The sequence below is a fragment of the Dipodomys spectabilis genome, unplaced genomic scaffold (assembly GCF_019054845.1).
Source record: "Dipodomys spectabilis isolate Male_0828 unplaced genomic scaffold, ASM1905484v1 ptg000018l, whole genome shotgun sequence".
In the NCBI taxonomy this organism is placed as follows: Eukaryota; Metazoa; Chordata; class Mammalia; order Rodentia; family Heteromyidae; genus Dipodomys; species Dipodomys spectabilis.
The window spans coordinates 906,520-924,135 of NW_024870695.1; the positions used below are offsets into that span (position 1 = coordinate 906,520).

Consider the following 17,616-nt stretch of genomic DNA (forward strand, 5'->3'; position numbering starts at 1 on the left):
GGAGGGGCCCCTGCCTCCCACTCCCGACCGCCCCGGGACTGATAATGTGAAGTTCCTCATTTTGCACAAGTGGCACTAACCCCAGGGCCAGCCCTCCCCTTTCTTAATCACCCGGGTAAGGAATTCTGGAGCCAGGACTGAGACAGCCCTGGCCTACCTGTCTTCCACTCTGGTGTCTTCCCCCCCCCCCTCCCCTGGGGTCCCGGACCATATTTATTGCATGCGCCCCGGGTGGCCCCCAGCCCCAGCCCACTATGGGCTGGGTTGGAATTCGGTCTCCTTAGCTCCTTCCTTTTCGTTTGTATATTTCCCATCTTGTACACAGGCTCTCCCAGAGCCGCTTCCATTTTCTATACTCGAACCAAACAGCAATAAAGCAGTAACCAAGGTCCCCAATCCTGCTACTCTCTTGTGCCCCCACACAAGGACCTGAGTGGACCACGCCAGGGTCCAGGGTGGCAGGTGTACAAGCTTGGACTAGCAACCCCTCCTCAATCCCAGAAAGAGACTAGTAAGAGGTCGTTTGCTTCATAACTAAAAATTTATTAAGGAAACAAAACCAGGGCTTCAAATGGGACAAGAAGAGAGGATCTCAAGGGAGGAGGCCTGGACCTTGTACCCCAAAGAGTCAGTCTTCTGAGCACTGAGGCCCTTGGCACTCATACCCCCAGACCACTGGCCTGGTTCTCCTGCCAGCCCCAGTCTAGTATGGTCCTGGGTCCAGAGAAGGCCCAGCATCCTCAGGGAAGCTCCCAACCTCTGGGCAGGCTGGAGAGTCAGTGGGCTGTAGGGGAGATTCTGACTGGCGCGTCAAGATTTACCTTTGCTCTGCTTAAGACCCTGCTTACCCCTAAGTCCTCCTTATCCCTCATCACTTATGGAGTAAGTGATTACTGGTAGGAATCTTCCAGAGTAAGGTGGTGAATAAGGGCACCAGCTAAAGGGCAACAGATTTAAAAGGTAAAGGACCTCCATCAGTTCTTCTCAGAAGTAGAAGGAAAAAAAAGCTAGTAACAGAGTGAACACTCTAGGTTGGATAATGCTTCACCAGGCACTGGACCACCCTATTCTCAGACTGGACTGTTTTAGTCTGGACGTGTCTCTGAGCTCGGAAGCCTGGGAAGGAAGGAAGATGGGTGGGAAAGCTTTAATAATAGGTTCCTGCCACAGGTAGTAGAGGAGGAAGATTCAGAGAGAGAACCCCCATGAGGAGGAACTGAAGGGCGGAAGTTGAAGGACCAGGGCCTGTGAAGGAGCACTATAAAGGGAAGGGTGAAGAGATGTTCAGAGGGAGGGTTGGTAAGGGTCTGAAGGCATTTCCCCCAAAAAAGGGATTAGAGCAAAAAGAAGGTCAGGAGGGGAGAGTGAGCAGGTGAGAGGGGTGAGCAGAGTGAGCACCCCACCCAGGAAGTATGAGCCTGAGACCTGATGTCTGTTCCCTCTAGACCCATGGTAGTTCTGGGGGAAAACAAGGGCAAGGTGCAAGAGACACAGATTGGCAGGACGAGGAGGAAGGGTGAATGTGTGTGTTTGGGGTGGGGGTAGTGGAGGTTGGGGGCATGGGGCTGCTATTAGGGACAGAACCTAACCACAGGGTCCATGGGGGGAATCTAAGCCTCAGGGAGACAGACATACCCCGGGCACCTTCTTCACAACACAGCCAAAGCCTCTAGGACACATTCATGCCAGAGGTTCTGCAGATTAAAAGGGGTCTGTGATTTCACCTGCATCTGATGGAAACTAGAACCCCTACCCCCTCACCACTAGAGAAAGTGGCCCAGTCCTGGGGGTTAGCAGGCCTTGCCCCAGCCCTGAACGAGACGGGGGGAGAAAGGCTGAGAGCATGGGCGGCCTTGTCTGGCTTGCCCACCTGTTGTCACTGTAGCCAGCCACCTCCCTGCTAAATCTTGGCAGCCCAGGAGGGCCCCAGCAGCTTCCACCCGACGCTTGGAAGGGGCTCTGTGAGGAGCAGCTCCCCCACAGCACGGCCACGGCGTGGGTTGGAAGAGGATGGTTTATTATCTGGGTGGATTGGTGGTTCAGGCACGTGGGCATCTTCTGTGCTACAGTGTGGGTGCCTGGTGGCCTCTCAGGAACGGTTCCATTTTGGGTGGACCCTAGCGTGGCCCCCTCAGCCCACCTGGGCCCACGTAAGGAAGGCTGGGATGTCCCGCACAGGCACATTTCTCGTCAGAGCCTTCACACGCAGGTTCCGGTCATCAGTCAGTAACACCACCTCCCGTAGTAGGCGGATTGGCTCTTCTGTCAACACAGAAAGCAAAAAGACTTCACTGAGGACAGGAAGCAAAAGAGCTGGTAGGCAATTCTAACCTGGGAGGAGAATGTGGTCCTGGAGGGAACAAGTTCTTTTTTTCTTCTAACTCTCATACTTGGGTTGCACCTCTCCTGCAGCTTAGAGGGTCATGCTGGGCAGGGGCTGGGATTCTGTTCTGAACACCTGCCTGCCACACAAGACTCTGTTCTGCCTTGTGCCTGTGAAATGCCCAAACAGTGGGCCATCCATAGATTGTCTCCAGGACTCTATACTCCTAGGAGTAGAAGTTCCTTGCTTTCTATTCCTGACTGCCTGGCTGGCCCTGAATTCACAAACCTTTCTACACATTTTCTCCTAACTACAGAGACAGAAAACCAAAGCTGAACAGAAATAGCATGCCAGGTTCCAGGTGTGGGGAAAGAGGTTAGTTTGAATGAGCCCTGGGGAGAGGTAGGCAAGTTTCTGGAAAAGTTTTACCAAAGGGGTCCTGGTACTATGGCCAAATGATTTCTTCTATTAAAGTAACCTATGTATATCTAACAGTACAGAAGAGTAAAAAGGAAATGAAAAACCAGGATTATCCTCTCAGCTATCTGGTACCTTAGGGGTAGCTCTGTATATCCTTCTAGATTATGTATATTTCTAAGCACATATACTTTGTGTGTGTGTGTGTGTGTGTGTGTGTGTGTGTGTGTGTGTATGTGTATGTGTGGATGTGAGCGTGTGTGTGGATGTGTTCATGTGTATGCTTTCTCCCTACAAAGCTGAGCTCAAACTAGCTGTATTTACTCAAATGTTATATAAAACACCTTCCTACATCAGAACATAGCCTTCAATTCTGTTTAGATTACTTTATAATCTCTTTACTATCCCTTCCCCTCTCTGACCTTTAATGAACTTAACACAGGCCAAGTAGTCATGCAAGTGATGCCACCACCTGTGGCAGGCCCACTTGGGTGGCACATCCACTCTAGTCCCAGGCTGGTCATTTCCTAGCGGAGGCCCAGCAGACAGTGAAGCACAGGAAACATCCTGTGGTGTTCACAAACTGCGTGGGCTGGCGGGGACAGGGGACTGCAAACATCCATGTCCCACTCCAGTGGTTTCAGGCTTGCTAGCTCCAGGCAAGGAGGCTAAGAACTGGTTTTTAACCTCAAGGAAGAGTTCTGGTGACAAAGGAAAGAGAGGTTCTCAGTACTGATGATAGTGAGAGAAAGGATGGCTTGAGGGAGGCAAGGGGCTGTGGTGGACAGAGGGTGAATTAAGTGGCCAATGGATATAGGGTTTAAGACACCCTCTACTGCCTGGGCCTCCTCCCCCAACCCCTGGGAGGTGAGGTGTGGTGCCTGTTTCTGTGTAGAGCTCCCAGCTGCTTGTCTAGGTCTGTCTGCAGCCTCACTGTTCCTGCCCTGGGCCTCAGACAAGGAGTCCCAGGCCTTAGGTCAGCCAACCAAGGCCCAGCGTTGCTGGCAGGGGTCTGCAGGGGTTTCTGTGGATACTTTGAGACATTTTTAACAATAAACATCCTCTGTTTTGACACTGGTAACTTCACTTTGTTAGAAACCAGAGACTGTCATCTTGTCAGGCCCCATCCGCCATAATCCACATGATTTTAAAGTTCAACATCGTTTACACATAAACATTTGGTGACGGTTTCTCTGTGAATCTGACAAGTTAATCTGCTAAGAATTCACACTGACAAATGGGGTTTGATTACACCAGCCGTTGCTGATGTAATTCTGATAGAGGCGGTCCTGAGGATGGCAATGGTTCTCACAGGCTGCTGGGGTATCCTGGGATGGCAGCAGTGGTGGAGGGACTAATAGGGCCAAAGCCCAAATGCATTTGTGCTAACCAAGGCTAAGCAGCATGGGAGCCATGCTTCCTCCTAAGGCCCTCTGCAACCCTGCCTACCTCTTCCTCAGGAGTGTCCTCCTCAGCAGGACCCCTGGCAGAAGCTCTGGCCTTGTGACCAGCCCCTGGCACAGAGACTCAGACAGAGGGAGGGCTATGCTAGCTAACGTGGGTGCGGTGAGGCAGAGAGATGACAATCCCTATGCCAGCATGAGAGCCAGGGCTAGTACATGATCAGAGGAGATACAGGAGTAAAAAATTAGAAGAGCTGGGCACTGGTGGCTCATGCCTGTAATCCCAGTTACTTAGGAGGCTGAGATCTGAGGATCACGGTTCAAAGCCAGCCTGGGCAAGAAAGTCTGTGAGACTCTTATCTCCAATAAACCACCAGAAAACTGGAAGTGTGCTGTGGCTCAAGTGGTAGAGTGCTCATTTGAGCTGAAGAGCTGAGGGACAGCACCCAGGCTCAGAGTTCAAGCCCCACGACCACCACCAACAACAACCAAAAAAAAATTAAAAAACATAAAACTAGAAGAAACTGACCACCTATATATATTAAGACAGAAACTGTAAGTTTAAGTCTCAAGTGGCTCAGGTAGAGCCCCTGTCTAGCCACCAAAAAAAAAAAAAAAAAGGCAGAAATTCAGTGATGGGAATTACCAGCTCTGCAGATGATACTAAGCTAGGAGGTGCTAGAATTCCTTCCAAAAGAAATGTTAGAATCCTAGGAACCAGGAGCAGAAAACTCCCGTGTGTCATTGGGCTTGTGGTGCTGTGCAGAAGGCTCAGGGGTAAGGTCATCAGGCAAGAGCGCCCCAAGGTGGGCCTCTGCTCACCAAAAAGATTCTTGCAAATGAAGCTGTAGGCTCAGTCCTCAAATTTTCCCCTGCCTCCAATTCTAGCCAGTCCACAAAGTGCACAGCTCCCAGCCACAGGACTGGGAGTAAAGGCCTAGCCCTTGCTGGGGAGGCACCTCTGCCCCAGGCTCATTACAGGGTAAACTAACACGGGTAGGAGTGCGGCCACTTGGGATCATACTCCTCAGGGCTGCAGAGGTCTGGATGCAAGAGACCACAGCCAGAACAAGCTACACTGAATCATGAAGACATTCTTGCTGTCAGAGGGAACTCACCCAGGACCCAAGAAAGGAAATGGACACAGGCTGAGTAGGAAAGCTCACTGCCTAAAGCTGGGCTTCCTGAGCTAGGCCAGCACCCACCTGCCAGTTTCTGGGTGTGGAGGAGCTAGGCCAGGAGGTCTGACCTGGAGGGCAGGAAATGTGCTTGCTTCAGTCTCGCTTAGGCCATCCTGGACTTCCAAGAGCAGTCAATGGAGGGACTCTTCCCAGGGGCTCAGGATGGGTGAAGCAGGGCAGGGGGAGGGAGGATTCTGAGAAGGGGCTAAGCCTTACCTTTGTTGGTAGGCATGAAGTCCTTAGCCTTGTCTTTGCAGTAGTGGAGGCAGCAAGAAAGGATCAAGTCATCATTGTTACCCTGGAAAGAGAGAGAGAGAGAGAGGCTGTGAGAAGCCCCACTGGGCAGGAGGGGGCGCCATGTGGAGGCAGAGGTATACTTCCAGGGCCATGTCCTGGAGTCCCTGTCATGTTAGTCTGGCTCTGCTTGAGCCTGTGCTGAGTGATGTAGGGGACAAGGAACTCCCCACTCCTAGTTCTTGAAGGTGGCTGCTCCTCGGCTGCTCAGACTGGTAGGACTTTCCTTTAGTTGTTCCATTCTGGAAACCCTGGTCTAACAGTGAGCTGTGGGCATTCCCTCTCTGCTGAGGGTCTTACCAGCTGGCCAGTGATGTCTTCACTGCGAAAGGCGATGGATTCAAGTTCATTGCCACGGCTAGTCAGGGCCCGTAGACAAGAGTCCCGACTCTCAAATCTTCGCTCGAGGAACTCAATAGACTTCCGGGCCTTTTCTTGTACCACACGGGCATAGCCCCCTGCCCGGTGGTCTGTCTCCTGTCCTTTGGCCAGGCCGTCCAGTTCATTGATCACTGATAAGACAGAGCCCAGAAGGTGTCAGCCTCAGCAATCTGCAGTTATATGAGCCTTCATCCTAGGCCTCTGTCCACTTGCTTTTCTGGCCATCCCTTCAGAGACCACAGAGGTACCTTCCTCCCCAGGAGTCTTCCAGTGAAACCAGAGGAGGGACAGGAAGAGTTCCCAATGTTTACAGTGTCCTGTCCCTTTTCTGTCTCTTTCCCTGGGCCTTGTCTTCCTCCTCAGAGGATCGAACCGGGCCCCTCTATTGCATTCTTTAGTGGCAGATCAAATCAAAGGGTCCTTCAGAGAGTATATAGTATCAGCGTTTGGGGAATCCTACCCACCGATAGCAGTCTAAGAGGGGCAAAGTTCTACATGCCCCCTCTCTGACAAAGTGCAGGGAAGTCAGCACAGAGTAAGGACAGTCATAGATTCACGTGCAAGTGCCCTGGTGTTTCTCAAAACCATAACCCTGGCACATTACCTCCTTGATACTGTGTGTGTGTGTGTGTGTGTGTGTGTGTGTGTCTTTGCCTGTCTGCCTGTCTATGTGTCTGGGACATGGCTTCATTTCTGGTGAAGATTCTTTCCAAAATTCCAGCCAAAAGCCTGAGGTCAAGTGGGAAATATGCAATCCTTGGGGGCTCCGGGAGACTTTGGGGTCTGAGGCCTCTCTTTAGTACAATGATTCATGGCTTGAGTCGGCATGAGCATGCTGTTCCATAGTGAGCCTGGCACTCATTGTCTGGGTATTCAGAAACACTTTCTGAAAAAGGGCCATGTGGGAAGAAAACACACACACACACACACACACACACACACACACACACACACACACACACACGATGCCCTTGCTTTTAACAATCTGAGATTGAAGTGTCCATACAATGCATGGCTGAGATTGGGGAATGGTGGTGGATGGGTATATGGTACAGCAAACAGAACATCAAACAGGAAAAATTGGTATTCTATCCCAAAATCTGCTTCCAAACTAAACAGGCTTCAAAGGGGAAAACTTGTTTGTGCTTCTGCACCAGGCGGGACTTCTCAACACTGGGGTCAGGCCTAAGGAGCATGGAGCAGGTTAAAGAGCATAAGAAACAAGCAAGCAGGGAAAGATGTCGGCTTAACCCTTTGTTGTTCTGGACATTGAGCAGGAATCCACTGAGGAATACATAAGTGAATAGGAGCTGTTCACAACAGCCCTCGAGCAGAGAGGGCAGGGGCCTGCCCAGCTGAAGCAGATTTGGAGAGGCTGGCTAGTGCGAGGTGTGGCTGCGACACAGCTGTTAGTTCCCAGTGCCCTTGGAGAGCATCAATTTTGTTTACTTATGTCCTCTAGATTTTCTTATGATTCCCTCTCCAATCAAATCTGGATTGCCATATGAACCCAGGACCAAAGGTCACAGCTCTTCTCTTCGCTGTATCTCTCAGGAAGGAGACTGAGCACACAGTAGGGGAACAAGTGAGGCAAGTGACTAGGAATCCTGCTGGCCTGGGACGGTATCTGAGGTACTTTCTGACCTATTTGGAGCTCCTGAGATGTGAGCAATCTCTTTGTTAGAACAATTTCCCAACCATTTAGAGAGAGAGAGAGAGAGAGAGAGAGAGAAAAGTTCAGTTCGCTTTCTTTTCCCTGAAAACCTCCTGGGAGGAAAGTACAGAGGCACATCCTGAAAGGCCAAGGCAGCCCACCCTAGGACCTAGCGAAGCAACCGGGAAGCTGGCTGTGATGATCTTGCTGCTCCCGTGCCCTAGGACAGAAGTTGCTCCTCTTTTGAAGTGCAGAAAACCTTCCCTTAGGTCTCAGGGCCTGGGTTTAAGAGGTTCTGGCCAGGCCACATGGGGAGGGGGAAGGAAGACGAGGAGGGTGGAGGAGGGAGGAGGGCTGCTTCAGTGCCAACATTCTCAGGTGGTGCTAACGTGTTTCCCACAACCCCCCAGGGTTCTACAGGCTCTGAAGGGGCGGATGTTTCCTGCCCTTTGTTTCCATCCCCATCTGGCACTAAGACACTTGGGACTGGGAGGGAAGGCCCAATGGAACATCTTGGCATGGATGTCAGAGGTGGCTTGGCAGGCAGACTGCCAGTCTGGTGGCTTTTCCAGAGGACAGGGCTCCCAAACTTGCTTCAAGGGACTGCTGAGAGGGGTATAGAAAAGGCCTGAGTTCACCACCATCTTCCATACCTTCTGCTCGTGTGTCAACTAGATTCAACAGGAGCTCACAGCCCAAAGCCATCCTAAGGCTGATCTACCATAGAACTTCAAGAATTAAGGGTGCCCAGAAAGTCTCTCAGAAGCAGCTCAGCAAGGAAAAGCAAGCTTGCTGGGCCCTTAGCTGCTGACCCCTGCACCAGCTCCAGTGACCAGTGGTAAGCTCTCAAGTGGTAGGAATCTACAGCCAAGGGCTTGCTCTGGAGGGTTCCTGTCAGCCTGGCCTTGGGATGACACTGGGCCAGAAGAATGCTACCTCAACCCAACAGAATGATCATGAAAAGCTACAAGACAATCAGACCAAAGGCATCTAACCACTTCAAAATCCTCCCAGCCTCCCTGCCAGACCACCCAGCAGCACTGCCGTTATCTGCCAGGGCTGAGTGTTTACCAATAACGGGAACCAGCTTTGCTGTTTTACTGCAAGCTTTATAAGGATAAAAACAAGGGCTGGGCTCATGCAGCCGCTGGTTGCTGGGACACAGGAGTCCATTTGCTCAAGCAGTTTAAGCCATGGATCAGCCATAATAATTTGAACTGCTTTGATTATTAAACAATTTTCCTTGCCCCATGCATTCCCTGCTTCCCTGCAAATCCTGTCTTACACACGCATAGCAGGGCTCTGCCTGCCCGGCCCAGGCGTGGGGCGTGAATGGAGGGGGCTGTTACATATGTGTAGGGCTACTCTGCCTAGCCACTCACTCACCAATGAGAGGAACCACCAGGATGTACTTCCTGCTCTCCAACAGTCGTGCCAGACTGGCCAGGTGGTCAATGAAGCCGTTGGTGTCAGGTACGAGGAACAAGGGTCTGATCTCCAGCTCCATCTGTCTCATCTGACTCTGGTCCTCCAGCACAGCCTACAGGGACACAGAGTGTAAGGGAGCCAGAGAATGAGCAAGCAAGCAGGTGGGTGAGCCAGGGCCCTGACTCAACAGTGTGTCAGTATCCTGACCCCCTCCAGAGGTGCAGCTGGCCTGTCAGGCCTGAATCAAAATCAACATGGACCAAATGGCTATCAGGAAATAGGGTATCACTAAATCCTGCCTATGATAGAAAGGACCCTGATGGTATTAAATAGAAAAGGTCTCTGAAAACAGAATCTTGGGCTAAAAAAAATCAAGGAGTTCATTATCTGGAGAGGAAAGGGGTTTCATGGACATTATCCAGGCACCATACACAAGGTCACTTCTCATTGCAGGCCTTTAGGAATATCCAAAGCAGAATTTGTTATTTCAATTGAATTCATTGTGTACTAAAACAAACCCATTAAAAACTGAATAAATAAGAAAACAAAAACGTGGCAAAGTTAATGGCTATGTGAAAAAGTCCTATTAACTGACAACTAATAATTAACTGGCCATTAATAATCAGTCTTCTGCAGCAGTAAGAGTATATACAGTGAAGTGAATTAAGTCCCAACTCACAGGCATGCCAAGCCAACACCCAGACCAATCAGAACTTCCACCATCTTCCCTCTCCTGGAATGGTGTTTTCTAAATGTTGGCTTTTTTGGTTTTACTTTGACTCTTTGCCATAACCTTGTAGAAGTGATACTATTATTGACTTCATGTTTTCTTTCTTTCTTTCTTTCTTTCTTTCGTTCTTTCTTCCTTTCTTTCTTTTTTTTGGTCATGGGGTTTGAACTTGGCCTGGGCACTCTCCCTCAGCTCTTTAGCTCAACGATAGTGCTCTACCACTTAAGGCACAGTGCCACTTCCTTTTCTTTTTGTGCTGGTCCTAGGACTTGAACTCTGGGCCTGGGCACTGTCCCTTAGCTCTTCAGCTCAAGGTAAGTGCTCTACTGCTTGAGCCACAGTGCCACTTCCGGTTTGCTGGTGGTTTATTGGAGATAAGAGTTTCACGGACGGGCTGGGAAGGTGGCTCAGTGGTAGAGTGCTTGCCTTGCATGCATGAGGCCCTGGGTTCGATTCCTCAGTACCACATAAGCAGAAAAAGCTGGAAGTGGGGCTGAAACTCAAGTGGTAGAGCCGCTAGTCTACAGCTGAAGAGTTCAGGGACAGCGCCCAGGCCGAGTTCAGGCCCCACGACCGACCAAAAAAAAAAAAAAAGAGTTTCACGGACTTTTCTGCCTGGGCTGGCTTTGAACAGCAATCCTCAGATTTCAGCCTCCAGAGTAGCTGGGGTTACAATAGGTGTGAGCTACCAGCACTAGGCTCATGTTTTCTTTTTGTTGTTGTTGCTGGTTGTGGGGCTTGAACTCTGGGCTTGGGCGCTGTCTCTGAGTTCTTCAGCTCAAGGCAAGTGCTCTACCACATGAGCCACAGCGCCACTTTCTCATGTTTTCTTTAGATGGACTTTCTGCTTAGGTTCTTCTTCAGATCTGCTATCCTGGGTTTCGAGGATTTGATGATAGCTAGTCATGTCTTCCTAGTATAAGCTAAATCACCATAATAAAAAATTCAGTATCCACCCACATGATACCACAGGTGTGCGCACAACTTTTACCTCTCAGAAGCCCATTGGCCCAGGGCTTGTCTATCCCAAAGACTTTCATGCACATAAGTGAAAGTCCAATATTCCCAAGCCTGTCAGTTTGCCATGTGTGACTGTGGCTTGTGAAGACAGGCCTGGATATACCTGCCACAGTAGAACATAGTCATTACTGTGCTGTTTCCTTTGTGGAGGGGCCAGGGCCAAGAAGTGAACTGATTTGTTGTCCTCTGTGCCAGGCAGCATACAGGTTGCTGGGTACCAACAGAAATCTTACAGGACAGGGGAGCAGTTTTAGGCCCCGTCAACACCCATTCATAGCCTCTTCCTGCAACTGCAGAGACATAGACACAGGCATTGGGCCGGGGGAAAGTAGGTGCGTGCCAGCTGGGATGGGGCCTACAGTGTTGGGCCTGGCCACCAACAGTCAGTGAGGAGGATTCACTAAGAGTAACAGTAAAACTGAAAGGGCATGCCTTTAAATGATGGGGGTGGCTTCTCTGTGACCTGCCAGGGACCTTTCCCTATGAGTAAGTTGCTGTTGCCACTGCCACCACATCTGGTAAAGGCACAGGCCGCAGGACGCTGGCAACATGAGAAATGTGGCTGAGAGGCCCAGTTTGCTGAAGTCTTCCTACTGATCTCATTTCAATAGGGGAAAATACCCCTACTGCCAGCCATCTTCCTAGGGACCCTGGTCACTGCTCCTTCCCAGAGGGCTCTACCACTCTTGGCCTGAGCATTTCTTAAGAGCAGGTTCAGTAAACAAGATTCTGCCCTTCTTCCTCATGCAGAGGAGCGTCGGCATTCCTGTTCTTCCTTTACCCAGGCTTCTCTTTCTTCATGTAGCTCTTCCACTGTCAGGACTGCTTTTCCTAGAACAAAAACACTGCCATTTGGCTTGGGGGAGATGGGGCCAGTGGCACCTGTAGTAACATGGGCCCAGGACCTAAGCAGTTCCTCTGCCACTTCTCTCACATTTGCTATGAGAAGTGACCCTACTTGAGCCAGGGACTGGTGGCTTATGCTTGTAATTCTAGTTACTCAGGAGGCTGAGATATGAGGATCATGTTTTGAAACTAGCCCAATCAGGTAAGTCTGTGAGACAAAACTATAAAAAAAAAAAAAAAGCTGGAAGAGGAGCTGTGGCTCAAGTGGTAGAGCGCAACCCTGAGCAAAAAAGAAGGTCAAGGACAGCGCCCAGGCCCAGAGTTCCACCCAGGCCCAGAGTTCAGGCCCCACAACTGACAAAAAAAGAAAGAAAGAAAGAAAGAAATCACCCTACAGTCCTGATTTGACTCCATCAAGTAGATTGCTGGCTACCATTTTCTCTCTGTGTAAACCATTAATTACCTCCTTAGACCTTGACTCATCCTACATTTATGCTGTCAGTAGGCAGGACGCCCTTTAAGCCAGGTAGCTACAGGAGGCTAAAGGCGGTTAGCACACCTGGTGTTCTGGTGACAGGGCAGAGGCAAAACCTGTGGGGCCAGAGAAGCTGTAATTTCCCTGGGTTCCTAGAACTCTGGCTTGTGGCTAGAAAGGTGAACTAGCTACAGCCTCTTAGGGAGGTGGCAGCCAGCTCCCTGGGGGTGGGGCAGGGCCAAGCTGTGTGCGGGTGGTCAAAGCCGAGCTGCCCTCATCCGGTCCCAGGGACGCCTGCAGACAACTTCCCTTAACCTGGTTCTGCCCAGTGAGTCACTACACAACTGCTTCCTGTTCCCCACATGCCCTCGTGGAATCTCAGGAGATTAGACAAGGCTGCAGCCTCTTCTCCCAGGGTACCAGTGGGCCTTAAGGGGGTTATACCTAGATTGCAAAACTGGCTTAATCCCCTTAAAAAGAATGGCAGCTCAAGAAGAGCTGGGAGTCCACAGGCACTCTTCTATGTCTATGGGTGTCTGTGTTTCCGGCCCTTTCTGAGTGGCGCTGTGTGTGTTTAGCATTTGCCCTCCCAACTTTTCCAGATTTTACCCGTCAGATTCCTGGCAGCTGTGCACGGCGCCTGTGCCGGCCGTCACGTCCCATTCTGATCTCTGGGTCGCACGGTGAGAGAAGGACACAGGATGCGCAGGGAGTGAAAAAGTGATGCTGGTGGGGAGAGTGCCAAGTCCCCGCTCACAGCCATGGGATGCTTGGGGAGAAGGGGAAGCATGCTGCTGTGGAGTTCAGAGGCCGGTAGTGAGATTTATTTTTGTTTGTATGAATAAAAAGTTGCAGAAGCCTCGGGTGGGGGAGGGGGAGGGGGTGGGGGTGCAACTGGAATGCTGAGATTCAGACGGCCTGGCCCTGGCCTGAAGTCAAGTGTGTGGACCCGGAAGGAGCGTTCCAATGGAACCCTTCTGACTTCAACTAAGCCTGGGCCGCACCAGTCCTTGGACAGTGCCCGGGGAACCCAAGGAAAGTATAGGCACTTCCAAATCAGACTGGTGTCAGTAAGGACCACATTGGCATAAAGTATAGGAACGAAAAGGAACTTAATTCAGTTTCTGGAAGATGTTATGTAACCATCTTTGCTTGAGGTATAGGAGCTTCCTGGAGCAAGCTGGTAGAGAACTGGCCGGCCGGCCGTGGGGAGGGAGGGGAGTCAATTGGCTTTGAACCATAATCCTCAATCTCAGCTTCCTGAGTAGCTAGGATTACAGGTGTGAACCACCTGTGCCAGGCACTACTATTGATTTTTTAAAAACTATATGGATAAAAGCTGGGTGCTAGTGGTTCATACATGTACTCTTCGCTGCATGAGAGGCTGAGAATGGGAGGAGCAGTTCCAGGCCAGTCTGGACAAAAAAGTCCAAGAGACTTCCCAACAGAGGAAGCTGGATGTAGTGGGGTTTGCCTGTCATCCCAGCAATGACAGGAAGTCTACCATAGGCAGATCAAAGTCTAGACATATGCCTGAACAAGAAGTGTGATCTTGTCTCAAAAAAATAACCAGCAAAGTTGGGCACTGGTAGCTGTAATCCTCCCCTACAGGAGGCCAACATCCAGAGGATTGTGGTTCAAAGGCCAACTGGCAGAAAAGTCTTCGAGATTCCATCTCCAAAACAACTGGCAAAAAGCCAGTCATAGGCATGGCTCAAGTGGTAGAGTACCAGTCAAGCAAGCAGGCTGAGCAAATATGAGGCCCTGAGTTAAACCCCAGTAATGGCCAGAAACAAGTGTGTGTGGATGTAAATGAAAAGGGAAAAAAGTGGGGGAAGAGTGAATAGTTGGTGAGATAATCATTGGCAGAAACCAAAGGGAACGGATAAATGCGTTGAATATATAAAGCAGGCAAGAGCCTCCTTTGGGAGCAGCAGGAGTGCATCATATAGGTACACTGCCAATGGGAAACTGCTGCTTAGAATCCTCTGATGTCTGAAAGTACCATAAGATTCAGCATATACTAACCCTTCAGGGAGCCTATTTCTTACAGTTTCTTTTACAGTACCTACCATAAAGTATTGGGCAATTTGTTTTGTTGGTTTTAGGACAGGGTCCCTCTACACTGTTCAGGCTGGTCTCAAACTCCTAGACTCAAGTGATGCTCTCCTCTCAGTCTCCTGAGTAGCTGGCAACACAGGTGTGTGTTACCTTGACTGGTTTAGGACAGAGATTAATGTATCATAGGAGTGCTATGACCTCAATCACAGAGTCTCATAGTAATCGACTTGACTATTAACCTTTGTTCTGAAAAGGCCAGATTTCTGCCTTTCACTGTGGAGAAGGAGCAGAGCTAGGCATGACACTTTGGAGCTTTGTTCCAGTCCACAGTGCAAGGGAGTTTCAGCAAAGGCTTCACCATTCTGAGGGAGGACAGGATCCTGTGGATGCTGCAGCTGGAGCCAATAAGGTGGGAGAAGCCAGAGTAAACTGGACGCGCGCACCCTGGTGTGGAGAGGCTGGAGTGGGCTTGGGTGGTGCCGGGCTCCGCAGGCTGATGTGCTTTCCTGCCTTGGCGTGAACGTGCCCCTGGCCTGGTAGTATGTTGGCTCCCACCCTGCCTCCGACAGCTAGGAGCCAGGGCTGAGTGTCTGCCTTCCGCTAACTTCCATACAGGTGTTGGGGGCTCTCTGCATACCCCATTGTTCCACAACCCCCCTCCCCAGCTGGGTGGTAGTATGAGCAGACTGTGACTATATTTAGAGTGAAACTCCTGGGGCTACCACAAAGGAGTGACTGCATCTTCAGGAGGGTGGGTGGGCGGGAAGGGGACAGGGGAGCAAAGCTATTTTCAGAACATATGTCATTGCTGGCTACAGGGCAAGACTGTGGCCATAATGCAGAAGGAAACAATAGCTGTGGACAGAGGAAGAGCCTGTTATGTTTCAGGTGGGATGTTTGCAACTGCTCAGGAAACCTGACCCCGCCCGACAGGAGCACAAATCACAGCATAGCCTCATGGAGGCAGGGAGGAGGCAGGGGATTCACAGGGCCAGGGCCAGTATGAGGTGCCAAGAGGCCACGCCTCATGCCTGAAGGAGGATTTTCAGTGACTGCTTGGCCCTGGGGGCCTGGTTAGGAATGAAACACTTCTGACCAATTTCCCAGACAAACCATGTACCCTGCTCTGGTCTCTGGACACTTCCCAAGAATGGCAGTGGGAATGAGAAGAACTCAGGCTGAGAGCAGGAAGGTGAGCAAGACCAACCTACCAGGAAGCACTTTCTCAGGCAACAAGGCAAAGCCGGGCCTGAGCCAGAGAGTGTGGCCTCAAGCCCTGGGTGGGCGGACTTGTGCCCCCCACATCCAGGGCCCTGCCTGGACTCTATAGCTCCAGCTGCACAGGCCCCAGAGCTCCCCACACCCCTTTTTTGACCTCCAGTCGGCCCCACTTACCAGCCTCTGTGCAGTGCCGGAAGCGGGGAGGGACAGGCTACAGAGGGAAGGCAGAACTCACCTCCCCCATCCCCACAGATGAGCTGAGGCCCAGGGGTTTAGGTGGGAGCAGCAGGAAAGTGGGGGTGTGGCCCCAGATCTCACTTGGACTTTATAGCTATCCTGAGGGCCAGTGGGATTTTCTTCAACCCCATCTTCATATCCCCTTCCCCAAACATGTGTGGTTCCTGTTTTGCTGCATCTGTAAAAGGCACTGGGAGCTGGGGACTTGCCTTACACCTCTCGGTTAACACCCCAGAGACTGATGGGGTTCAGAGCAGTGTAATTTACAGCCCATCTCTCCGATCTTAATTCACTCGATGCTCCTTTCTTCCTTATTGTATTAGTGTGACCCAGGTACCTGCCAACAATAATGGCCTCTCTAGCTAGGAGCCTCTCCCTCACTCCCAGGACAATTTATACCTTTTCCTTGGGATTTTCCCCCTTAAATTAAACAAAAAGAGGAAAAAGAGAGAAGGTTAACATGGGTTTGGAGCGCTGAAGCCCCGTGGTTCTGGGCAGGGAGCCAATGGCCCGAGGGCACACACATGTGTGTGCTCTCCCAGAAGGGCCTTCACCGGCCCTGTTTTACAGCCACCTCGGCACAGACTCCAGGGTTCACGCATATGGCCAGACAGATGTGTCTGGCTTACGTTCAAGGCTGGAAAATGAAGAATTATGGAAGTGAAGGGCCCCGGGCATTAAAGAGAGGGGGGGAACTGGAGGGGGGAATTTTTCCTCTGCTGAGAAATCCTCCTGTGGCTATGAGGCTGGAGGAAGGAGGCTGACAGGAGGCAGGGCCGCCAGCAGTAGTGCATGTGGGGCCTGTTCTTAAAGGGGCCATAGCAGTCTACACTTTTGCAGACCATAGCATGCCTTTGAGGACAGGGCCAGCTAGTGGCACTGAAAGTCAGTCACATTAGGCCTCCATTTATTAAGGTTACTCATTGCTCGAGTATCCAAACTAGACACGGCACTCTGGCCGGAGGTGGATCCTTGTCTCACTATATAGGCCAGGCTGGCACTGAACTTGCTGTGTAGCCCAGACTATCCTCAAACTCTTAATCCTTCTGCCTCAGCTTACTAAGTGCTGGAAATTCAGGCACGGGTCACCATATCTGGCCCTACTTTGATTTTATTTTTATTTTGTGTGTGTGTCAGTCAGTACTGGGGCTTGAATTCAGGCTTTTTTGGCTTGCTTGCTCATGGCAGGTGATCTACCACTTGAACCATGCCTTGGGTCCAACATTTTGCTGGTTAATTGGAGATGGAATCTAATAGCCTTTTGTGTTTGAGGTGGCTTCAAAATTGCAATCCTCCATGTCTTAGCCTACTGCACAGCTGAGGTTACAGGTGTGAGCCACTCGTGTCTGGCCCTACTTGGTCTTGTTGGAGAAAAATCACTAATATGTCAAATCATGTATTATATGTTTAGTGATTGACTTCTTCACTATACCATGCACTTTGGAATGTCATTTTTCTGTTCACTTGTGTCCCTAGCCACCAGCAAAGTCATTGTTCAACATTACTTGATTAATAACTGAGTTAAAGACATGGTCTCTGATTCCAAGGAGTTCATAATACACGGAGGGAAACAAACCCAGAAATAAAATAACTGTAATAGGAGACATGATAGCAGTTCTAAATGAAGTATAAATCAACACTACAGAAACACTAAGCAGAGTGATGAAATACTTCCTGGGGGAAATCAGGCAAGTTTTCACTGGGGAGATGGAGTTTCACCTGGGGATTGAAAGGGAAATAGAATTTCAACAGGTAACAGGAAATGTGGAACAGAAAAAGGTACTTTCAATTGAGGGACAGCCGTCAACAAAGAACCAAGAGTAGGAAAGGGTGGAGTGTGTTTAGGGACAGTGAGAAGGGAGAAAGATTAGTGTCTCCATCAGGCATAAGGGCCTTAGTGATGAGACAAGTATTCCATAACAGTTGCTTATTCCAAGGTCTCACA

The 17,616-nt window shown here is 50.4% G+C and overlaps 1 protein-coding gene across 2 annotated transcripts in view; it reads right to left on the reverse strand.

The window, feature by feature from the left end:
* Positions 1 to 522: 522 nt before the first annotated feature.
* Smg6 (SMG6 nonsense mediated mRNA decay factor) overlaps positions 523 to 17,616 on the reverse strand; it is a 249,850-nt gene continuing 232,756 nt past the window's right edge. For both annotated transcript variants that reach the window (XM_042672392.1, XM_042672399.1), the window contains exons 16-19: positions 9,040 to 9,193; positions 5,919 to 6,130; positions 5,541 to 5,622; positions 523 to 2,262 (exon numbers count right to left, since the gene is read on the reverse strand). In XM_042672392.1, coding sequence (XP_042528326.1) covers positions 2,132 to 2,262; positions 5,541 to 5,622; positions 5,919 to 6,130; positions 9,040 to 9,193 — 579 coding nt within the window. In that variant the 3' untranslated portion in view covers positions 523 to 2,131. The remainder of the gene's footprint in view (positions 2,263 to 5,540; positions 5,623 to 5,918; positions 6,131 to 9,039; positions 9,194 to 17,616) is intronic.